The 25839-nt window shown below is 39.6% G+C and overlaps 1 protein-coding gene across 1 annotated transcript in view; it reads right to left on the bottom strand.

Annotated features, from left to right (window-relative positions):
• The window catches only part of LOC102861656 (multidrug resistance protein 1-like), a 152996-nt gene that overhangs the window by 5662 nt on the left and 121495 nt on the right, over positions 1-25839 (bottom strand). Inside the window, exons 23-25 of the mRNA XM_006880286.1 lie at positions 12258-12414; positions 10120-10317; positions 5549-5755 (exon numbers count right to left, since the gene is read on the bottom strand). Of these exons, the coding sequence (XP_006880348.1) occupies positions 5549-5755; positions 10120-10317; positions 12258-12414 (562 nt within the window). The remainder of the gene's footprint in view (positions 1-5548; positions 5756-10119; positions 10318-12257; positions 12415-25839) is intronic.

Raw genomic sequence — 25839 nt, 5'->3', positions numbered from 1 at the left:
TATTTGTTCTTCTAGCAGGCCATGGAATGTTCAGTGTTCTTCTCCAACACCACAGCTCAAAGGCGTCAATTCTTCTGTCATTCTTATTCATTGTCCAACTCTCAGATGTACAGCAAATGATTGGGAAGACCATGTCTTGAATCAGATGCACCTTAGTCCTCAAACTAACATCATCATTGGAGAGTTCCCTAACTGCAGACTTTCCCAGGGCAATGTGTCTCCTTATTCCTGACCAAGGGTGATAATTGTAGATCTAAGTAAGATGGAGTTTTTGACAGTTTCACCCTCTTCTCCATTCTTCATGATGTTGCCTATCAGTCTAGTGGTAAAAAACTTTGTTTTCTTGACATTGAGATGTGTGCAATCCATATTGAAGGCTGCATTTCTTGATCTTCTACAAGTACTTCAAGTTCTCCTTAATTTCAGCAAGCAAGGTGTGTCATCTCTGTAACACGGGTTACTGATGAGTTTCCTTCCAATTCTGATACCACATTCCTCTTCATAGATTCCAGCTTCTCAAATAATTTGGTCAGCATAAAGACTGAATAGGTTTTGAGAGAGAATACAACCCTGATGCACTCCCTTGTTAATTTTAAACCATGCAGTGTTCCCTTGCTCTGTTCACACAATAGCCTCCTGGTCCAGGCATAAGTTACACATGAGCACAATTAAGTGCTCTGGGAATCCTATTCTTCTCAATGTCAGCCACAATTTGTTATGATTCACACAGTCAAAAGTCTTTGTCTAGTCAATGAAGCACAAATAGACATTCTTCTGATCTGACATCAGCAAATAGCCATGGTGCCATGGCCTCTTCTAAATCTGCTTGAATTTCTTGGTGGTCTATGGTCTGTTCAAGACTCTTCTCCATCACCACAACTTAAAGGCATCAATTCTTCTTCTGTCATCCTTAGTCATTGTCCAGCTCTCAGATGCATAGAAAATAATTGCAAAGACCATGGTCCGGATCAGGCATGCCTTAGTTTCTCAACTGACATCGTTGCTTCTCAGTACTCTGGATAGCAGATTTTCCAAGTGCAATTTATCTTTTAATTTCCTGACTGCTGGTGCCAAGGGTGTTGATTGTAAAGCCAAGCAAGCTGTAACCATTAACAACCTCAATCTCTTCTCCATCCATCCTGGTGCTGCCAATTAGCCCATTGCGGAGAATTTTTGTCTTCTTGATGATGAGCTTCAATCCATATTGAAGACTGCAGTCCTTGACCTTCTGCAGCAAGCGCTTCAGGTCCACCTCACTTGCAGCAAGCAAGGCTGTGCCATCTGCATAATGTAGGTTGTTGATGAGTCTTCTTCCAATCCTGTGTTGTTGTTAAGTGCCATTGAGTCATAGGCAACTCATAGCGACCCTACGAACAAAAGACCTGGACACTTGTGTAACTTTCATCCTTTCTCCAGGCTCATAGAGTTACATTTCTTAATATGATCCCACAACTCATCTGGTCTTCAATCATTGGTGCTCAATGACTTAAATCTATTCTGAAGATGATCTTGAAATTCAGATGGAAAAGAGAAAATATCATGGTTCTTGTGGACTTATTTTACTTTTCTTTGGCCTCAATTTGAACTTGCATATAAGTAATTGATGGTGTGACCCATAGTCTGCTTCTGGACTAGTTTTGACTGCCAATACTGATTTCCTTCAATGATTTCTTCCACAGATGTAGTAAATCTGATTCCCATGCAGCCCATCAGCTAAGATTTATGCATAAAATAGGACATTATGCTGAGTGAAATATCTCAGTCACAAATACTTCATAGTACCACTGTTGTAGAATGGTATTGACATCAGGGTTGGGGTGGGATTGAGAAAAATTGGATAAATTATGTATACTGCATTGAAACAGATGAGGGAGAGAACAGTTTAAAAGTGATATATATGATTGGGTATTATGGTATGACAAGAGTCCAGAATGAAGGTTGTATAGTGGAGTGTACTCGGGGGGTGGGGGGATTATATTATATACCAATGAAAGAATTTTTCTTTTACTTTTCAAAGAAAAGAGCGAACTGGGGGGTGGGGGGTGGGCAGGGAGAAAAATGCAACAATAAATGAATGGAAATCCAAAATCTCTGTAAATGTTCATTAAAATTAATAAAATAAAATGTAAAAAATTGTCATTTGTATCTTTTAAAAAGGATATTTGCAATGAATAAATCATTGAAAATACAAAATTCAGTCATTCTATTTCCAGCTGCATTTCCATCACCAAGCCCATATTTTCCAACTACTATTCCTTCTTCATGTTTCCAACTTTTGCATTCCAGTTACCAATTATCATTATTAACACATATAGCATGTTCGGTCAATTCTGACTGCAAGATATTGTAAAAATTTTCAATTTCTTCCTCTTTGGCTCTAGATATAGGAGCATACATTTGCATAATAGTCATGTTAATGGGTCTTCCTTGCATGAGTATGGATAATCAATGTCCTATCGCTCACAGCATTGAATTTCAGAATATAACTTGAAATTGACTTTTTACTATGAATACAACATTCTTCAGTTTTTCATTTCCAGCATAGTATAATCTATGATTATCTGATTCAAAGTGGCCAAATCTGGTTCTTCTCATCTCACGAATGCCTAGTATGTCAACGTTCACATGTTCCATTTCAGTTTTTATAATTTCTAATTGTCGAACATTAAAACTATGTACATTCCATTTTCCAATTGTTATACAATGTTTATGATTATTTTTCCTCATTTCAACTGACTTCCAATCTGGGCTCTTCCATTACATTATTATAAATATCTGCATTCCTCTAGTGTTCATAGGATTTTCAAAGGCCTGTTATCTAAGAAGTAAATGGCCAATCTTGCTTCCTAGTCTGTTTTAATCTGGGAGTTCTAGCAAAACCTGCCCACCATGGGTAACTCTTATGGCATTAGTCACACCAATGGCACAGCTTTCAGTATTACAGCAATCCTAAATTATCACCATTATCACAGTTATTTTAAATATCAGGATCCATTGGGAGGGCCTTTGTAATTAAATGTCAGTTAGGTTTGGCCTAAGAGCCTCCTGCATGGAGCCTCCTATTTGAAGCAGTTGGTTTCTGGAAGGTAATTTGTTTTGATTTAATTAACAATCAAGGGTAAACTGCTTGGTCATTTTTTAAAAATTTAATTAATAGTTAGTTATAAGCTAATTGGTCAGTGTAAGCTTCCAACCTGGGGTGACAACTGATTTGGTATTGGAGTTTCAAACTAAATTGGCAGTTTGTTGTGTTTGGGAACTAAATTTAATCTGTATCCTGAGCAAAATATAGCATCAAGATTTGAGGAAAATTCATAAATAGACTTTATTATGCAGATGACAAAACCTTGTTTGCTGAAAATGAGGAGGACTTGAAACACCTGTTGTAGAAGGTTAAACAGGTGCAGCCTTCAATGTGGATTACATCTCAGGGTGATGAAAACAAGAGACCTTGCCACAAGACTGATAGGTAACATCATGATGGAAAGATTGAGAGTGTCAACAGCTTTATCTGTCTGGAGATCAAGAGGTTTATTACACTGGGAAAATCTGTAGCCAGGGACTTCTCCAAATTATTGAAGAGTAATGATGTCAATTTGAGGACTAAGGTGCTCCTGATTCAGGCCATGGTCTTTTTACCTACCTGATATTCATCTGAGGACAGTGCCTAAGGATAAAAGAAGAATTGATGCTTTTGAGTTATGGTGTTGAATAAGATTACCGAAAGAATAAACAGATATGTCTTGGAAAAGGTACAGCCAGAGTGCTCCTTGGAGGCAAAGATGATGAGGCTTTGTCTCACATACTTTGGGCATGTTGTTAAGAGAGGTTATTCATTGGAGAAGGGCATCATGCTTGGGAAGGTGGAGGGTCAGTGAAAGAGAGGAAAACCTTCAACTAAATGGGTTGACACTTGTTCATAGGTTTGTTATGAGTCATACTTGACGGCACCAAACAACAATACAACACCACCTTCTATTGTACTTGGGACTCTTCCAGTGTAGCTCAAGAGATCTAAAACTACCTTAAGGATCACTTTGCATATTTTCATTTTTATTAGATTGTAGGAAGATGTACATTTTAACAATCAATTGGATGAAAATGAAACTCACAAGAGAAAGACAGGTGGGTGCAGTTCAGTGGTGATCAATTTTATAAAAGATCGTGAATGTGAATGATTGTATGAGGCACAATGTGAATGAAGGGTAGTGTGAAACACAATTAATATGAACTTTGTAAGCAAATCAATATAAAACTTAAAAAATGAAAAAGTCAGTCAAAAGTTAAAAAAAAATCAAACTGAAACCTGTTGCTTTTGAGTCAGTTCTGGCTTATGGCAATTCCTATGTAACGGAGTAGAATCCCAGATTCCTGCCTCACAGGATTTCTAAGACTGAAATCTCCATGGAAGCAGATGACTTCCTTTTTCGACTTCAGCTCAGGTGGGTTCTGACAATCAAACTTTCAGTTAGTAGTTGAGTTGAGTTTAACCACTGCGTCATCAGGGATCCTTAGTCAATAGCTTCTTAAAACACATTTTCAGATAAGCTGAAATTTCGTGCTTTCTTATTTAAATGTAATCTATTTTGTGGCATACTCTGGGGTAATGAGTGACCTGGAGTTCCTTCTTTTACCAAGTGAAGCCTTACAGGTTTACTTACAGAGACATAAACCTCAGTTCAGTCCTGCAGGGAACACCAGAAAGACTAATCCTAAATCAGCCACACTCTAGAGAAGCCCTGATGCCCAAGGGAGAAGTTTCAGGTGGTGCCAGTGGTTGAAGGCAAGAAGCTGTGATGTAGCTCAGCTGAAGGCTGTCATTGCGTCCTACCCATGGGAACTTGGGGGAAATCCCTATTATGTTTTCACAAAGGATCCCCAAGACCAAGTTTTAGAGAAGTGAAGGGATATGATCTAATTTATTTTCTTTCAAGGATCTTTCTGGTTGCTGTGAAGAGGAAGAATCATAAAGGAGAAAGACTAGGATCAGGAAAACAGATTAAGGTGTTGACATTCTGAATATCCCACGGACTGCCTGAACAAACAAGCTCACATGCTTTGGACATGTTGTCAAGAGAAGCCAGTCCTTGGAAAAAGACTTCACAAAAGGTGAAGGTTCCAGAGAAACAGTGGAAGAACCTCAATGAGCTGGATCGATATAGTGACTGAGCATATCAGAAATGATGAAGATGGTTTAGGATAGGGCAAGGTTCAGATCCATTGTTCCTAGGGTTGCTTTGATTTGTAGTGGACCCAACAGCACTTAACAATAACAACAGCAGCAGTGGACTCGAGAAGGATGACAGTGATGTGGGCAAGAACAGAGTGTAGATCGAGACAAGGTGAAGAATCAAAGTAATTTGATTTTTATCTTAATGCTTGGAAAAGACAGTCATACAAAAATGTTAAACTTTGAAATTTGTGTGGATAATCATACAAGAAGGTTAAGTTTGGCAGTAAGTAAAGTGACACAATCCGAGGCGTACATAACGAGAATCACTAGCTTTCCTGACAGCCTTGCGATTTAACATTTCAGACATCTTCTCACCTCAGGGAGAGCTTCAATAAAGGAATGGATATTTGCTGCATTTGCTACTTCTTTTATCTCATCCAGTGGCACAACACGGCTGTTGTCACCATAGGCAATGTTGTCAGCGATGCTGCAGTTGAAGAGCACGGGCTCCTGGGAGACGATTGCTATTTGGGAACGGAGCCACTGTACATTCAGTTCCTTTGCGTCCACACCATCAAAGAGCTGCCAGAAGCAGAATGGAGAACGGCATGTTAAAATCTGACAACTGTATTATGTTATGGTCTGCTTTAATGATTTCATATTCAAACATACACAAATCATAACAAGAAGGAAAGGAATTCAAGCTATTTCCAAGTGTCATGTTACCCAAGGAAGGATCATAAATCGTCTATTGTATAAAATAAAATCGTCTGCAGCTGACTAATATGCTGGCTCCTGCACTTCTCTGACGTTTTACGATCTTGAAACTTGCCTTGTGACCTGTTCTAAAGTCAGATGGATAAATGCCAACTACCTTCTTCACTGTTAGAGAACTGTATGCTATGTAAGCCCAATTAGAAAGGAGGATACTGAGGGATATAGTGTTCTGCATGTACAGATATGTCACTCTGTATATTGCTGTTAGGTGCTATGATCCCGAGTCACAGCGATGTTGCATAAGACAGAAAGAAGCACTGCCCCACGTTCAGAATTGTTGCTATGTTTAACGCCACTGTTACAACCACGTCAACTTAGCTCATTGAGGTTTTCTTCTTTTTGCCTGACCTTCTCCAAGGACTGGTCCCTTCTCATAACATGTCCAAGGTATGTGAGGAGAAAGAGTCCCACCAACTTCCCTTCATTTCTTTTTTTTTTTTTAAGAAAATAACTTCATACTTTATTTAGTTCAAGTAATTACATCACAACAGTTAGTTTAAGGAGGCCACACAAACAAACACCTTTTGGCACTAGTGACATCATCTCAGTCACCAACAGAGATTCTGGAGCAGCAGTGCCGTGAGGGTTGGAGGAGAGCTGATGGGCACGTGTACCTTTGACAATGTCACTTTCATTCTAGTTTCATGTGGATTAACTCAGTACTGTGAGAGCATTTTCCATTTCTTTATTCTGAACTTTCTCATTACATCAATTCCCCCATGCCTGGCACTGCTTCAGGACCTCCAAGAAGCCCTCGCAGAGCAGGAGGTCACTCTGGTTGTTGGCATATTCCATGAACTGCTTCTTCTGGAAGGAGCAAGGGCCAGGCTCCACCTGGGATGCCGACTGGCCTCTGTATGGCTCCTGGTAATTGATGTCGGGCCTTGCTCACTCATTACTGTCTCCACTGAAGTCTCCAGCGATGCCATGGCCCAGTGTGTGCCCAACGGCAGAGCCCACGGCCACGCCGGCAGCAGTGGTTGCCATGTGGACCATCAGGCCAGGCTGCCAGGGTGCAGCTGCTGGGGCCCCGACTGCAGACTGTGGGGTCGGGGCTGGCGACTGAGCTCTCAGTGCTGGCTTGGCGCGGCTCTCATCTGAGGGGCCTGGCTGGCCCAAGGGGCCATGTGGGAAGTGCTGCTCTAGCTTCCCTCACCATCCTCCCTTCTAAGTAGCATTCTGGCTGCATTTCTGCCAGGGAAGATTCATTTATTCTTCTGTCATTTCATGATCATTCTTTGCCAAGATAATAATGCAAACATGTTAATCCTTTGTTGTTGTTGTTGTTGTTATGTATTGTTGAGTCAGAACTGACTCATAGCTGACCTTCCAGCAGATTGTCAGAGGCAGTTGATCATATAGGAAGAGATTGTCCATCTTTCTCGATGGAGAAGCCGGCAGATTTGAGCTCCTTGGCAGTGCAATTACTTACCACTAGGCCACCAGTCTGGTCCCACTGACACAGTCACTGTCAACTCATTTCATTTAGGTTCCTCTTTAGCAAACCTCACCATCTGCAGCATATCTGATCCCATTGCCACAGGGGTCAGGTTCATCCTGGATGAGACGGATTGACACAGTGACTGGCAATGGGGTCAGGTGAGTTGGAGACATTGAGGTTGGCTCAGGACAGGGCAAGGTTCAGAGTCATTGTTCATAGGGTTACTATGAGAGGTAGTTGACTTGATGGCACCTAATAACAACAACAAAGCCACCAGAGCTCCTCATCACTGGGCTAAGGGGCAGCATCATGAGAGATGGAGAAAAGTTGACGTTGTTTCATCTTGCTTGAATCCATCATCAATATCTTTGGCACCAACTGTCAGGGAAGACAAGTTGCATTGAGAAAACCTGCCGTCAAGGACCTCTCCAGAGTGCCAAAGAGCAAGAATGTCAGTCTAAAGACTAAGATGCACCTGATCTAAACTACGGTCTTTTTTAATTGCTTGCTGTGCACCTGAGAGCTGGACAGTGAATGAGGATGACAGAAGAAGAATTGATACCTTTGAGCTGTGGTGCTGGAGAAGAGTATTGAATATACCATGGATTGCCAAGAGAACAAACAAGTCTGTCCTGGAGAGAGTGAAACTAGATAGTTCCTTGTAGGTAAGGTTTCGAAACTCTATCTCACATACTTTGGGAGTGTTTCCAGAAAGGACCAGTCCTTGGAGAAGGACAACATGCTTGGGAAGGCAGTTCAGCAGACGCGAGGAAGTCCACTGATAGGATGGACTGACACAGTGACTGTGCCAGTGGGGACAGGTGTGTCAGAGATGGTAAGATTGACTCAGGATAGGGCAGCGTTCACAGACGTTGTTAATAGAGTTGAGTTGAGTCAAAGTCAACTCAACAGCACATAATAACTGTAATAGCAAGAGCACGAGAGTAGTTCCCTATTTTTTTTAGCCTTCCTTGTTTTGTACCTCGCTATCTTTATTCACATGGATATACAACAACATTCAATTATGTTTAAAGAACTATACCAAAGTACTGAAGAGCAATGGTGTCTCTTTGGAAACTAAGGTGCGTCTGATACAGGCCATGGTCTTTGCTATCACTTGTTATGCATCAGAGAGTTGGACAATGACTAAGGAGCATAGAAGGAGAATTGAAGCCTTTGTGCTATGGTGCTGGAGAAGAGTATTGAGAGTACCATGGACTGCTAGGAAAACAAACAGATTCATCTTGAAAAGGGTCAAACTGGGCGGCTCCTTGGAGGCGAGGATTCTGAGGCTCCATCTAACATACTTTGGACATGTTGCAAGGAGGGACAGGTCCTTGGAGAGGGACATCATGCTTGGTAGGGTGGAGGGACAGCACAGAAGGGGAAGGCCCCCTATGAGGTGGATTTATTCAGTAATTGGGGTAATTGGGATGGGTGTATCGGAGACTGTGCAATTGGCACAGGACAGAGCAGAGTTTAGGGATATTGTACGACTCGACAGCACATAACAACAACAATAACAACATACCTAAAATGTAATGAGGATATCAGCCTGGGTATAATTGCGTCATAGCTTTGACCCTTCTGAAGCCTACATTCTAATAGAGAGCAGCAAGCAATAAACATATTAACAATTCAATAAACTCAGAAGAGAAAGTTTCAGATGCTAGAGGCACTGTCTGATTTTATGGACTGTAGCTTATTCTATCTTGGGCAGGAAACTATTCAACTCATTGCTGTCAAATTAGAGCTGACCTACCAGTGGGTTTTCAGAGGTTGTAAAGTGCATGGGAAAAGATTGTCAACTTTTTTCTATGGAGCAGCTGGTAGATTTGAACTGCCTGATTTTGGGTTGGCAGTGCAATACCTTACCCAGTACACCACCAGAGATCCTTAGGAAGCCATTAGGGTGCTTAAAATGGGAAATACACTATCTGTATAGATGGTTAAATAAACCTTTCCTAGTCCAAGGGAGTAATTTTGGGCTATTTCATTTTGCAAATATTTGGTGAGAATCTGTGATGTGAAAGAGACTCTAAATTTTGCTAGAATAAAGGCTAATACAACAGCTTTTGCCCATAAGGCTGCTACAGCTTGTGTATGTGTGTGGAGGAGATAGGACAAGAAGGGATATGCTTACGTGAGAGAGTGAGGGCGAGAGCAAGAGCGAGGGCTAGTAGATGGTGGTTGGAGAGAACATAATGGAAAATCAGAATACATCTTACAAAAAACAAGAGCCAGGTTAAAACAAAACAAGACAAAACAAACAGCTCATGGGATTCAAAAGAGGGAAAGGCTGCATCATTTTTTGAAAGTAGGAGGCACAATTTAATGAAGCTGATTCTAATAAACCATCATTAGGAATAAGGGTTTGATAGTTATGAAGCAAATATTGATGGTGTGGCTAGCAAGAGTAGCCAAAGGCTTGAACTAAGGAGGTAAAAGAGAATTATTTTAAACTACAACAGAATAATTACCGTAAACTAGAACAGAATAAAGAGTATGGCATTAACTCTGCCTTCCAATATTAAAATTAATATTTTAAGTGTCTCATCTTTGGTTATTTATTTATTTGTTTATTCTCTTAAGTAAGGGCTAGGATAGAGTTGGATTTTTTGTGGTGTTTTTTTTTTAACTTCTTACTTTTCCCCCCAACCAAATGAGAGAAGATGCTTCAGCTCACATGAGTATTTTGGAACAGTCCCAGCGTTTAATTCCATCTTACCACTTGCCCTTTCAGGGGGTCATAGAACCGCTGCAGAAGCTCAATGCAAGTGCTCTTCCCACAGCCACTGCTCCCAACAAATGCTACTGTCCACCCTTTCTCGATAGTGAGGCATAAGCCCTGAAGGATGAGGACATCTGGGCGACATGGGTAGAAGAAAGAGACATCTCGAAACTCTAAATTCCCTTCACATATATCCTGTTAAAAGAGGTTGACAGCATTTAGCCACCAGAGCTTCCTAAACACAAACTAAGAAGGTATCAAAATGGATCTTTCAAGAGTGTGCACGCTGGTAGTTGTAGGGTTTTCAAATGTGTTCCTTACAGTGATTTTTAGTATAATCTCAGCCAAGTGTGTAGGCAGGAGGCAGGGGCAGTGGGATGGGAGGAACACCCAAAAAGTGTTTGATGGTGCTGTTACTCTGCTATTAAAGGGATGAAATGTGAAGAGATGGTTAAGGGTCCTAAAATTAGGGAAAAAAAGTCTGGAATGATATATGTGAAAATATTACACATAGTAATAGAAAATATTATTTTCTTTTTTTATGCTCATGGGTTTACTGTTTTGTCCTCTATAAATACTTCAAATAATACTGTGTAGAGGAGGAAAATACAAAACACTAAATGAATAATACCTGCAAATAGGTTAAAAATACTTGCAAAAAAGATTAAAAAATCCACTACAGAGTTGTTGATACTGCCTTCGAGTTGAGCACGACTCATAGCAACCCTATGAATAAAAGACCTAAAGCCTTTCTGTAACTATCAACATTTATCAAAGTTCATAGAATTTCTGGAGACATCTTGTTTAGGAAGTGGATGCCACTCCGGCTTCCAACAAACCCACCACAGAGTACCACAGAAAAATGGAGAATTCAGTTATCACTGTGCATGCACTGGTGCTTTCTGACCACCCAGGAAGATATGCTGGGAAGCTTCTAGACTTTAATACATTTTAAGATTTACTCTTACTTTTTTTAGCACAACAATTTCAAATATATATAAAGAATAAAGTAATATCCCTATCATTCAACTTCAACAGTTATAAAGATTTGCCAGTTTTTATTTACTAGACTTTTAAAAAATAATAGTGATATTTAGAAGCTTCTACATTTTGAATAAAATTTAGGTAAAGTAATTGAATTTTATAATCTTTTAAAGAAACATTTCTATATTCTATGATTATACATGGTTCTATACATCGATGAGAGACACTCAATTATTCTATAATAAAGTTTAGGAAGAAGTAACAGGAGAAATAGGTTCATGTACTTATAGCACAAGATTTAAAAACACTAACTGCTTCTCCTTTCTTTTACATTCCAAAAGAGAAGTATTTACTCTTATTCTTAGTATGGTGGGTATTTGAGCCTTCTATTTCGAGGATTTCAAGACTTTTTCTTTGTGTCATTAACAGTGGACATCCATGTTAACAATTGTGTAACGATTATGTAGATAACATTGTTTAAACTTCCAGACATATAATTCTACCATTGAAGATCTAGAGGGAAAACAATTCAAGTAGAAACTTTATTTTAAATATGAACCTAATGGCTAGTCTTTCTTTTAAATTTAAAATGTCCATAAGTTGTTAAAATGGAAAAGATATTTAATGTATAAGACAATTATTGCAAGCTTTTTAAAATAAAATCTTGCTATTATTGCTTTAAAATATTCATAGTTTTAGAGTTTATGACTCTCTGTGTGTGCATAGAGTTCATTAATAAACATACTTCCTTTTCCCTCTGACTGCAGAGATATTTCTTATGGCGGGGGAAAGGGTGTTTGAAGCAGTAGAATCTTACTTACATTGTATACATTGAGTAAACAAAAATAACAAATTTTCACTCAAGACTAAAATATAATATAGAAATCAATCCTTTGTCAATAAATATTCATGACATCAGCAAATTAATGAATGGTTTCCATTTTTATATAAATATTTATATATTTTAGTCTAAGTGAACATTTGATTATGAAGCTCCCCTTTTACTATTGCAGCCACAACAATTATTTTAGATAATACATTCTTTACATTATTTTAATGTTATCTCTGGCCTAATTGTCCAATAACATCTCCACTTAAGCCTCTATGTAGAAATCAGGATATGTTTAATTTCTAGTAAATGCTGTGCTTACTGGCTTTTTCCCTTTTGGACTGTAGCTGTCTATGGTTGGCTTTTTCTCCAACAATGCAAACAGATGTGCAGCACCAGACTTGGCTTTGGAATATTGAGGCGCCCAAACAAGTGTTTCTCCAATCGCCAAAGCACCATAAGCCACTGCAGTAAAAATTCTGTCAAAAGAGAAGGCTTACTTTAAGAAAGTGGACTTCCAAAAGTAAAAGTGGACATAGAAACAGTCTTTTGCTTATATAATGCCATTGATACGGAAAGTCCAACACTGTCTTTTTAAATTACTATTCAAATGGTAATCATCCCTTGCTTTGCATATCAATATAACTTTTGGGGCTTGGGTAATCTTAAAAAAACTCTCTTCCAATCAGAGAGAGAGAGAGAACGAGAGAGAAAGACACACACACACACACACACACCCAGAGAAAGACACCAAAGTCCCTAGATTGTGAACATAAGCTTTCTTTTTGTGACCACCTCAGTATAAGTCTGGCTTGCTAGCTTAGAGATACAGAGATTACAGCAGACAATAGAAGAATGGACCTCCCTCCAGCTGTGAGATCTGAATTTATACAATAGACATGGAGGTAGGGTTGGGTTTTGTTTTGTTTTTTTTTTGTTGTTGTTGTTTTGCATATAATGCAGTTAGAACAGCAGATAATTAAAGCTAGATGATCGGTTATCTCTCGATGGTACTCCACAATTTAAAAAAAGCAAAGCGTGGGGAATGGTATTCTACCAATGACTCCAAAACAAAATCTAGCTAAAGTAGATTTTGGTTAACATAGGGGAAAAGAGTTTTGATCTTTTAGATTTGCTGTAGATTAAGATCTTAATTTCCACACATATTAATTAAAGAACTGTTAATATGCAGATGCTGTTTGGAATTTCATGGAAACATATCCTATCACATGGTCACAGTTAAAATTTTTTCCTCCTACTTTTCTATTTCATTTCAAGCATGAAAACATTACTAGGTTAAAAAAAATCAATATGTCTCAATAGGAGAGCTAAAAGTAGAATTCACTTACAACCAGGTAAGTTTCACTGTCAGTGTTTAAACATTAGGCAATAAAAGGACATCACAAAGCCCAATGGCTTGTTTGCTGTACTGGATCACAGCAAGGCAAATACATCTAGGCTCCTTGTGACTGACTCCTGCCTTGAAAACTATCCAGGGGTGGAAGACGATACAATCTCTTCAGTGACCTACATCTCATATCACGAATCTTGTTGTCTTTACAAAGGTCAAACAATATAAAATAGATCTGTTTACCAGGATGCCTGATGTTAATATTATTATACCAGCTAGTCCTGTAATATCAAGTAATTTTTAGAACTAATTTACAGAAATGAATAGGCTTAGGATAACAGTGAGAAGAGTGGGAATTCCAAATCACTTTGTTGTTGTTGTGTGTATCATCAAGTTGGAACTGACCCAAAGCTGACCCTCTAGTGGGTTTCCAGAGGCAGTTAATTGCCCATCCTTGTCCTGTGGAGCAGTTGCTAGATTTGAACTGTATGCCTTAGGGATTGCAGCGCAGTTTCTTACCTCTAGGCCATGAGATATAAAACTTATACTTAAGACCAACAAGCTGTTGTCTGAACAGAGCAAGGCAAAACTACATTAAAATTAGGACAGGTGTGAGTCAAGGCTGTATCTTTTCTCCATACTTACTCAATCTGTATGCTGAGCAAATTATTAGAGAAGCTAAGGTGTGCCTAATACATGCCATGGTCTTTGCAATCACTTGCTATGCATCAGAGAGCTGGACAATGACTTGGAATAATAGAAGGAGAATTGATGCTTTTGAGCTGTGGTGTTGGAGAGTATTGAATATACCACAGACTGCTAGGAAAACAGACAGGTTTGTCCTGGAGAGGCTGAAGCTGGGCTGCTTCTTGGAGGCAAGGATTCTGAAGCTTTGTCGGACATACTCAGTCCTTGGAGAGGGATGTCATGCTTGGGAGGGTGGAGGGACAGCGCAGGAGACGGAGACCCTCGATGAGATGGATTGATTAGTCACTGGGGTAATGTGGATGGGAGTGTATGAGACAATAAGATTGAAAAGGGATAGAGTAGGGTTTAGGGCTGTTGTACATAGGGTCACTATGAGTTGCAGGCGACTCAATGGCACATAACAATAACAAAAACAAACTCTATGAAGAAGAATGGGGCATTTGCTTTGGAAGAAGACTCATCAACCAGTCTTGTATAAATGTCACAGCCTTGCTTGCTTGCTAAAAGTGAGGACTGGAAGCACGTGCTGCAGAAGATCAAGTACTACAGCCTTCAACTTCAAGAAGACAAAAATTCTCACCACTAGGCCCATAATGATAGAAGGCCTTATGAGAGATGGAGAAAAGATTGAAACTGTTGACAATTTCATCTTACTTGGAACCATAATCAATACCCTTTGTTTCAGCAGTCAAGAGATCAGGAGATGTATTGCCATGGGAAACTCTGCAGTCAGGGACCTCTCCAAATTACTGAGGAACAATGAAGTCAGTTTAAAGACTAAGGTGCACCTGATTCAGGCCATAATAGTTTCAATGACTTGTTATGCATATGAGAGCTGGACAATGAATAAGAATAACAGAAGAAGAATGGATGCCTTTGGGCTGTGGTGTTGGAGAAGATAATCCTTTGGACTGACAAAAGAACAGACAGATAAGTCTTGCAGAAAGTGCAGCCAGAGTGTTTCTCAGAGACAAGTATGGCTAAGCTTCACCTCATATACTTTGGGCATGTTGCTAAGAAAGGCTATTCCTTGGAAAGGAACATCATGTTTGAAAAGATAGAGGGTCAGTGAACGAGAGGAAGATCCTCTGACACAGTGACTACAACAGTGGGTTCAAGTATGTCAGAGATGATGAGGATGGCACAGGAACGAACAGGATTCTGATCTGTTGTTCACAGAGTTGCTTTGAGTCATTCTCAACTAGATAGCACCCATTAACCAGAACAACATAAATATCAAAGCACTTGTTTCGTTTAGGTAGCATAATCAGTATTTTTGTTGTTGCTACTGTTTATAATGAAGGGAAGATCAGACTGAACTTTTCTGATTCAAGTCATTAAGTAAGGCAAGAGCATACTGAGTTTTGAGTCAGGAGACCAGATTCTAGTTCTTCAGGAACAGAGGCTTCTTAAAACTTAACTGAAAAGAGTTTTCTTTTAATATTAAAGATATACCAAAATACCTACCTGTTTTGAAGTTTCCACCATTACAGCCATTTTACACATAAATAAAAAATATATGCATGTAAGCATCAATAGCCCATGGAAAAGAGGAAGACCCTCAATGAGACGAATCAGCATCACTACTAGAACAATGAGCTTGAGAATGGTGGACTTCGTGAAGATGGTGCAGACAAGGTTTTTGCTGTTTATAGGGTCATTATGAGTCAAAGTCAACTCCATAGCACTCAACAACAATGATTGCCTCTGTTAATTCTCTTTTAAAATGGAATTATTTATCAAGGTGTGGAGAAGGGTCTTCTATATAGATCTTGAGTCTGTGAGAGATAAAGGACCCAAAGAATAGACAATAATATAAGAGGAAAATTTTAGTAAAGAAGGGATAATAATATCTACAGGCTCTGATGCTGTCTCTGTTAGGTAAGGGTAAGAGGAAGAAAGGCAGATGGGAGTGATACTAAAAACCTGGAGAAGCATCTAAACTTTTAGTGATGACTTATCTGGAGGTGGAGCCCAGGACATGAATTTCATTTATACTTTTTTTTTCTTTCAGGATAGGTTCTATACAAACCTCACCTGTTGGTGTTTGCTGTGGAGTCATAATAGACCCATTGCTGGGTTTTCAGAGGCAGTAAAGGAAGAGATTGTCCATCCTTCTACAGCAGAACAGCTGGTGGGTTTGAACCAACTACCTTTGAGATTGTAGCACAGATTCTTGCCACCAGAGTTCCTGTAAACCTAGGACCACCCAGAAAACTAATTTGTTATAGAATCTGTCCTAACTTATGCTAGCTAGTTAGCTTGAACTGGTTAAAACAGCAATTCACTTCCATTCAACAAGTATGTATTAAATAACAATTAGTGATGTAACTACATGATAGAATTATACTGGATTATATTATATGGATGGATTTTTTAAATCCATTAAAATTCCCAGAGGCATGTAAACAGAGAACCTCTCCTAGAAAAATGTTCCAGCTAATATCTCATGCTTTTTTTTGCCTTCAAACACTTCACAGTACGTAAAAAGTAATGCTTTACTATAAAGGCAAATACTCTGGGCCTACTACCAATGCATTTGTTATCAAAGTATAGATCTATTACTTACATATCACCTTTACTTTTATACATAAAATTAGACATATATCCTTAATTTGATGATGTTGTTGCTCACTGCCTTCGAGTCGAGCACGACTCCTAGTGACCCCATGAACAAAAGGCCTGAAGCCCCTCTACAACTATCGACATTTACCAAAGTTCATAGTTTGATAATGTTGTTGTTGTTGTTAAGTGCCGTTGAGTCGTTTGCGACTCATAGCGACCCTATGTACAACAGCCCTAAACCCTGCTCTATCCTGTGCCAATCGCATTGCCTCTGACACACCCATCCCGATTACCCCAGTCACTGAATCAATCCACCTCATAGAGGGTCTTCCCCTCTCGCCCTGTCCCTCTACTCTACCCAGTATGATGTCCCTCTCCAAAACCTGTCTCTTCTTACAACATGTCCAAAGTATGTCAGATGAAGGCCCAGAATCTTTGCCTCCAAGGAGTAGCCTGGTTTAACCCTCTCCAGGATGAATCTGTTTGTTTTCTTGGCAGTCCATGGTACATTCAATACTCTTCTCCAGCACCACAGCTCAAAGGCATCAATTCTCCTTCTGTCCTCCCTAGTCATTGTCCAGGTCTCTGATGCACAACAAGTGATTGCAAAGACCATGGCCTGTATCAGGCGCACCTTCGTCTCCAGAGAGACACTGTTGCTCTTGAGTACTTTAGAGAGGTCCCTAACAGCAGACTTTCCCATCGCAATACATTTTTTGATTTTCTGGCTGCTGGTGCCAAGAGTGTTGACTGTGGAGCCGAGCAAACTGAAGCTGTGGACAATCTCAATCTTTTCGCCATCCATCCTGATGCTACCAGTTGGTCCAGTGGTGAGAATCTTTGTCTTCTTGACATTGAATCTTAGTCCATACTGAAGGCTGCAGTCCTTGACCCTCTGCAGTAAGTGCATGAGGTCCTTCTCAGTTTCAGCGAGCAGGGTTGTGTCATCTGTATAACACAGATTGTTGATAGATCTTCCACCAATCCTAATGCCACGCGTCTTTTCATAGAGCCCAGCCTCTCGGATAATCTGCTCTGCATACAGGTTGAAAAGGTATGGAGATAGGACACATCCCTGGCACACACCCTTCCTAATTTTGAACCATTCAGTGTTGCCCTGCTCTGTTCTGACGACTGCCTCTTGGTCCAAGTATAGGTTTCGCATTAGCACGATTAAATGTTCTGGGATTCCCATTCTTCTCAGAGTCAGCCACAGTACTTGTACTACTGAGTCAGAACCAACTCATAGCTGATCCTCCAGCAAGTTTTCAGAGGCAGTTAACTGCATGGGAGGAGATTGTTCATCTTTCTCCCTCAGAGCAGGTGGTGAATCCAAACTGTATGCTTTCGGGATTGCAGCACAGCAGTAAGTATTTAACTGCTAACAAAAAGACTGATGTTTCAATTCCCCCAGATGTTCCATGAATAACTCTGTGGTAGTCTGTTCCATAAAGATGTATAGCCTTTGCTATAGGCTCTGGAGATAAAAAAGGTCAACAGGCATACACAGTCCACAAAGACGAGTACTTTGGTGAGTAATGGCTGGGATCTTACAAGCCTGTGAGAGGTTATCTAAGACACAACTCTCAATCTCTATGTATGGAAACAGTTGATAAGGCAGTTAAGTGGGCAGTGACACCAGAGCATACTCCTAACAACCAAGCATACAAGATCAAAAGGTCAACATTTGTCCGAAAATGAAGTTCAAAAGGCAGAAAGAAGCCAGAAAGAAGGATGAATGGAAATGAAAAACCAAAGGAAAAAGTTGGGGGTGGATGTGGTGATTTGCTATTATATAGAGGGGAGTGTAACTGATACTTTGAAAAAAGATACATATGTTGTTATTTTGTGCCTCCCTGTTACCTGGGACTCATAGCAACCCTATGTACTCTAAATTCTGGCCTATCCTGAGCTAATCTCATTGTCTCCAACAGACCTAATCCCATTTCTCCAGTCACTGGGTCAATGCATCTCATCCTGGGTCTTCTTTTCCAGCACTGTCCCTCTACCCTTCCAAGCATGATGCCCCCCTGGTCCATCCAGGTGACATGCTCTAAATATATGAGATGGAGCTTCAAAAGTCCTTGCCTCCAGGGAGCAGCTTGGTTTCACCCTCTCCAGAATGACCTGTTTTTTTTCTCTTGGCAGTCCACAGTATGTTCAACACTCTTCTCCAGCACCACAACTCAAAGATATAAATTCTTCTTCTATTATCCTTAGACACTGTCGAACTCTCTGATGCATAGCAAGTAATTGTAAAGATCATGGCCTGTATCAGACACACCTCAGTCTCCAGACTTACATCATTTCTCTTCAGTACTTTAGAGAGGTCCCTGACAGTAGACTTCCCCAATGCAATTTGTCTTTAGATTTCCTGACAACTAGTGCGAAGAGTGTTAATTGTAGAAACAAGCAAGCTGAAGCTGTTAACAATCTCAATTTCCTTTTCAAAATATGCTTTATTTTTTCAATTCAGAAATGATTTTTATGTTGAACAAACTCTTAAAAAATGCCTTTGTAAAATTTAAGTAAATAATTCTTATAAGGTTAAATTATCCATAAACAGATATTTTGTTTATAGTTTACCCATCTTTTTATTATTATTAATTTTAATGAAAGTTTACAGAGACTTTGGATTTCCATTCATTCGTTGTTGCACTTTTCTCCTTGCCCACCCTCCCCTCCCCCAGTTTGCTCTTCTCTTGGAAAAGTAAAAGAAAAAGTCTTTCATTATTATACAGTCCTTTCCCCCCACCCCCAGGTTCACTCCACTATGCAGCCTTCGTTCCAGACTCCTGTCATGACAATAATACCTAATCATATATCCCTTTTAAACAGTTTTCTCCCTCACCTGTTTCAATGCAGTATACATAATTTATCCCATCTTTCTCAGTCTAACCTCCAGTTCCGATGTCAGTCCCATTTTTCAACAGTGGCACCATGCAGTATTTGTCCTTTAGTGACTGAGATATTTCACTCAGCATAATGTCCTCCGGAGTCACCCATTTTGTATATTATTTCATGAGTTCCTTGTTTTTCAATGCAGTTTAGTATTCCATTGTGTGAATATACCACAGCTTTTCTATCCATTTGTCTGTTAATGGGCACTTAGGTTGTTTCCAACTCTTTGCTATTGTGAACAAAGCTGTGATAAACATGGATGTGCATATATCTGCTTGGATGTCAGTTATGGTCTCTTTAGGGTATATTCCCAGTACTGGAATTTCTGGGTCAAATGGTATCTCTATTTGCAACTTTTTGAGAAAGTGCCACACCACCTTCCACAGTGGTTGCACCATTTTGCACTTCCACCAACAGTGAATAAGGGTTCCAGTTTCTTCACAACCTCACCAGCATTTGTTGCTAGCTGTTCTGTTAAATTTTGCTATTCTTCCTGGGGTGAGATGGTATCTCATAGTTGTTTTGAGTTTATCCATTCTTCTATCTATCCATCCATCCATCTATCCATCCATCCATCCATCCATCCATCCATCCATCCATCCATCCATCCATCCACTTATCTATCTACCTATTGCCATGGAGTTGGAACTGATCCTTAGCTGAGTCTTCATTAGGTTTCCAAGGCTGTGCATTGAATGCACATGTTCTTTCTTTCTTCTGAGGAGGTGCTGGTAGATTTGAACCACTAGAGAGGTTTGGCCTTTGGGTTAACAATGAAACTCCTGATGGATTATACCACTAGCTCTCGCTTCCCCTAAAGACTACTTAATAGTAAAAATCTTTAGCTTGGCTGTAATAGTGAACTAGCAGTCTAGAAAGGAACAACCCGGTATCTTCTGATGTTGGCCCTATCTCTCCCCAGTTACAAGTTCTCCATGGTATGATGGGACCATTGTCACTGCATCATCACCATAACAGTCTTTTCTGTCAGTGCAATAAAGTAATTCCTTTTCTTATCTTTCTGGTTTATATGATATGTGAATTTTTGAAAAATCCTTTGGCTAGCAAGACCAACAGAAAACAGAAATGGATAATCTTAAATTTCATTAAAATTCAGGTAACAGGAATATCGTACATATTTACTGATTCATGTTTAATAATCTCCTTTAAACATTGCTTCTGTGTTCACATCCTGAACCATTGGGTAACTTTTTTTTTTGTTTGTTTTAAAGGATTACAGTGGAATATTCATAGACAGGACTTTGAAGCCAGACCACTGGAATGACATTCAAGCTGCACCATTTATTTACTAGTTACGTGACCTTGGGCATGTTACTTAACTCCTTTGTGCTTTTTTCCTTACTGGCAAGCAGAGATAATCAGTGTACCTACATCTTATAGAATGATTGTGATAAATAAATAGTGCTATATGTAAATTATATAAAGTTCTTCAGTACAGTACCTGACAAATGATGAGTGTTCAACAAATGCTAGTTACTAGTCCTGTTGTTATTGTTATATGTGCCATTGACCTGCAACTCAGTCATAGTGATAGAGGTTAGTGGGACATTTCCTATAAGAAAAAGAAACTCACTTTCATAGATACCTCATGCTCCCAAAATCATTGCCACAGACTTGTGTTCTACTCATAGCGAACCTCTAGTGGGTTTTTGGAACTCTGTATGGGAGAAGACTGATCACCTTTCTCCCAGACTACCTGGTAGGTTTGACCACTCATCTCTCAGCAGCTTACCTATGCCATGAGCTGTTGGTTTGGTTTTGTTTTAATCATAGATATATATCTAATTACAGTTTTCGAAGTCTTATTTAATAAATTTCTTTCCCTTGACAGAGAAAGTCTTTCTTCACAGAGGTGACCATTAGAATTATCCTCCTAAGATAAAATGAAAGAAAAGAAAACATTCTCATGCGGACTCCTTTTTTCTTTATATCATCCATCTACAACCAAACATTCTTCTTCTGACATCTGATCCTCTTCTCACCAGTTAGAACAATTTACATTTATATGACATTTTAAATTCCATGGCCTAATGGGAAGAAGCCGTGCTGCAATCTCAAAGGCGTACAGTTTGAGGCCACCAGCTGCTCTGTGGGAGAAGGAGGGCAACCTCCTCCTGTGTATTAACTGCTTTTGAAAACCTGCTGGAGGGTCATCTATGGTTTGATTCTGACTCTACAGTACACAACTACAACAACTACAAGAATATTTTTATGTCCCAGGAGATGATTTGCTAGCTGTCAGTCAACTTGCCCCTGACTTGAGGTGACTCTAAACACAACTGACAAACTGTTGGTTTTTATGGCTAACTTTTTGGAAGGTGACTGTCGGGCCTTTACTTCCTGATCTCTTTGTCTGGAAGTTCCACCAAAATCTTTTCAGCATCAGAGCAACACATGAATTTTCACAGACGAGGGGATAATTCTGTTGCCATAGAGTTGATTCACTTTGTGGTGAACACCGGTGTGTCAGAGCTGACCTACGTTTCAGGTTTTCAGTGGCTGATCTTTTGGAAGTAGATTCTAGGCCTTTTCTGAAGTTCTTCCAGATGCACTTGAACTTCCTTCAACTGTTTACACTACTCAGAGACTCTTAGATAAGTAGGTAGGGTTGTTGTTAGGTGTAGATGAGTACGAGTCACAGAGACCTTAGGAACAACAGATCTGAAGATTCCTATCCTATGCCGTCCTCAGGATTTGTGGCACACCTGAGCCCATTGCTGCAGTCACTGTGCCAATCCATCTCATTGAGGGGGTCTTCCTTTCTTTTGTGGATCTTCTACCTTTCCAAGCATAATATCCTTTTCCAAAGAATAGCCTTTTCTCACAAAATGTCCAAAATATGAGAGACACAGCTTTACTATCTTTGCCCCTAAGGAGCTGTGTGGTTGCACTTTTTCCAAGATTTTGGTAGTTCATGGAATATTCAGTATTCTGCTTCAACAGTCGTTCATATACACCAATTCTTCTCGTCATCCTTATTCACTGTTCATCTCTTAGATACGTCAAAAGTGATTGAAAAGACCATAACCTGAATCAGGTACACCATTGTATTTAGATTGACATCATTGTTCTTCAGTATTCTGGAGAGGTCCCTAGTGGTAGACTTATCCAAAGAAATAGGTCTCCTGATCTCTTGACGCTGGTACTAATGGTGTTGATTGTTGATCCTGGCAAGATGAAATCATTGCCTTTAATCCTTTCTCCGTCTATCATGCTGTTGCCTATTGACCCAGTGATGAAGACCTTTATTTTCTTGATGTTGAGATGTAATCCATATTGAAGGCTGTAATCTTTGGTCTTCTGCACCAAGCGTTTGAAGTCCTCCTCACTTTAAGCAAGCAAGGCTGTGTCATCTGCATAATGTAGGTTGTTGAGTTTTCCTCCAATGCTGTTTCCACATTCCTCTTCATAGAGTCCAGCTTCCTGAATGATCTGTTCAGCATATTTATTGAAAAGATATGGAGAAACTGCCACCCAAGCAGATATATGTACACCTATGTTTATTGCAGCTTTGTTCACAATAGCAAAGAGTTGGAAACAACCCAAATGTCCATCAACAAACAAATGGATAGAGAAGCTGGGGTATAGGTATAGTCATGCAATGGAATACTATGCTGCATTGAAAAATAAGGAACTAATGAAATATTATACAAAATGGGTGACCCTGGAGGACATTATGCTGAGTGAAATATCTCAGTCACAAAAGGATAAATACTGCATAGTGCCACTGTCGTAAAAGCGGGACAGACATTGGGGTTGGTGGGAAACTAAGAGGGGATAAATAATGTATATGGAATTGAAATAGATGAGGGAGAACTGTTTAGGAGGAATATATGATTAAGTATTATTGTCATGACAAGAGTCCAGAATGAAAGCTGCATAGTGGAGTGGACTAGGGGGTGGAGGGAGGATTGTATAACAATGAAATAATTTTTTTTTCTACCTTTCAAAAAGAAATATGAATTGGTGGGTATGGGCAGGAAGAAAGTGTGCAACAATGAATGAATGCAGATCCAAAGTTCCTGTAAACTTTCATTAAAATTTAAAAAAAAGAAAAAGGTATGGAGAAAGGATATATCCCTGACACAATCCTTTCTTGATATTAAATCATGTTGTGTTCCCTACTCTGTTGAGACAGCAGCTTCTTGGTTTACATATAGATTTCACATGAACTCAATTGTCTAGATAGTAGAAAATGGGACATGGGGGTACAGGACCTAAGTGTCTTTCTGAAAGAGCCAGAGGAAGCAAGACTAGCACAGCCCTTCACTGCTCCTGAGAAGAAAGCATATAACAAGTCTGTAGCCCAGCCCTGTGGTGCCTCTAGAATCACACCAATAGCAAGAGGTTTGTTTATTCATTGTTGGCTCACAGACTTTACTCACAGTTGTGGTACCGAGAATGGGTATGTTAGAGAAATAAGTTGGAGGATGGAGGAGGCAAAGAAATGCAAATCCAGGTTTTAGTCCAGCAGTCCCAAGCCAGATTAACAGAAAAACACAATTCTTTAATTAGTAAAACTCCTGGTTTCAGCTAAGCAGTCAAATCCAAATCATCCAGCAAAGTTTGCCTCAGAGTAGTTATAAGTCAGCTTCTCCTTAATTGTCTGGCAAGCACAGCACAACATTTAACTGTGTTCTTTATCTCAGGGCTCCTCTGCTTACACTTTGCCACAGCACAGCAATGTCACAGACTCTCCATCATCACCAGGATCTCACAACCAGGGTCTCGCTTTCATGATTGTCTTACTCCTACCTTCTTCCAGTCTTGCTGCTCAGGATGGGAAGCACTCTTTCTCTTATCCTAGTCCCATAGCTGTTGAGGATTTGCAAGACCATATATCTGCAGGTAAGTTAGATGGAGACCAGAGGGGGGCTAAGGTAATGGCTGAAAAGGCCACTTTTGGCTAACATTGCAACAGTTAACTGTTCTGGGGTTCCCCTTCTTCTCAATGTTATCCATAGTTTGTTATGATCCACACAGTCAGATACCATTCATTGCATGATCAACAAAACACAGATAGACTTTCTTATGGCATTCTCTGCTTCCAGCCAGGATCTATCTGACATCACCAGTAATATCTCTGGTACAATGGTCTCTTCTAAACCTAGCTTGAAATTCTGATAGTTCTTTGTCAATGTACTGTTCTAGCCATTTTTTGGATGCTCTTCAGAAGTGTTTTGTTTGACTGTGATATTATAATATTATTCAATACTTTCCACATTTTGTTGGATCACCTTTCTTGGAAATGGAAACAAATATGTACCCCTTTCAGTCAGTTGTCCAAGTTGTCCTCCAAATTTCCTGGCATAGACTGGTAAACACATCCAGGGTTGCATCTATTAGTTGAAATAATGCCAATTGGTATCACATCGATTCCTGGGGCCTCTCCCCTTCCCAATACATTCAATGCAGCTTGAACCTCTTTCTTTTCTACCATTGGTCTGTTCATATGATATTCACTGAAATTTTTCATTGTCGACCAATTCTTTTTGATACAGTGACACTGTGATTCCTTCCATTAAGATTTTGCCCATAGCATATTTTAGTATTGTAACTCAAAGGCTTGAATTTGTTTTTTAGTTTATGAAATACCAAGTGAACTCTTCCCTTTTTTACTCTCTGACTCCAGCTTTCTGTGCATTTAGTTATAACACTTTGTCTTCTCGACTTGTCCTTTGAAAACTTCTGTTCAACTTTTACTTTGGCATATATTTTGTCTTAAATTCTCAATGCTCTACTGAATGTAAGTAAGGTTGTTGAATCAGTGAGTTTGGCTCAGGACAGAGCAGGCTTCAGAACATGGGGTCGCTATGAGTCACAGGTGACTTTGTGGCACATAGTAACAAACAACTACAAGGTTGTTGTTTGCTGTTGTGTGCCATCAAGTCAGAAGTGACTCATACCTAACTCTCTAGCCGCTTTTCAGAGGCAATAAATCACAGGAGAGGAGATTGTTCATCCTATTTTTGCTGCTTCCAGCTGCTTTGGGGTCAAAGGATGGGCAATCTCATCCCATGCAATTTACTGCCCCTGAAAAACCACCAGAGAGTCAACCATGGATCAAATGCTACACAACAAAAACAAATAAAGAGAAAACTCCAGCTCAGAGAAATTTCCCAGAGTCACAAAGTTAGGAATCTACTAGATAAGAATGTGAACTTCCTTCTGACTATGTTTTCCCTCATCACATTCTTTTTTTTTTTTCTCTCTCTAATGATTTATTTACAAAACTAGAATATTAATTCTAACAAATTCTTTCAATTTCCCTCATCCCCTATTCATCAAATTGTTCAACCCAATGACTAATCACCCTTCCCCTTGCACATTCACGTCCCTCTACTTCCAGCCACTCCCA

This window comes from Elephantulus edwardii, unplaced genomic scaffold (assembly GCF_000299155.1).
Source record: "Elephantulus edwardii isolate Elephantulus edwardi_28Jun2011 unplaced genomic scaffold, EleEdw1.0 scaffold00007, whole genome shotgun sequence".
In the NCBI taxonomy this organism is placed as follows: domain Eukaryota; kingdom Metazoa; phylum Chordata; class Mammalia; order Macroscelidea; family Macroscelididae; genus Elephantulus; species Elephantulus edwardii.
Note: the sequence above shows the minus strand (reverse complement) of the source record. Positions and strands in the feature narration are given on the sequence as shown.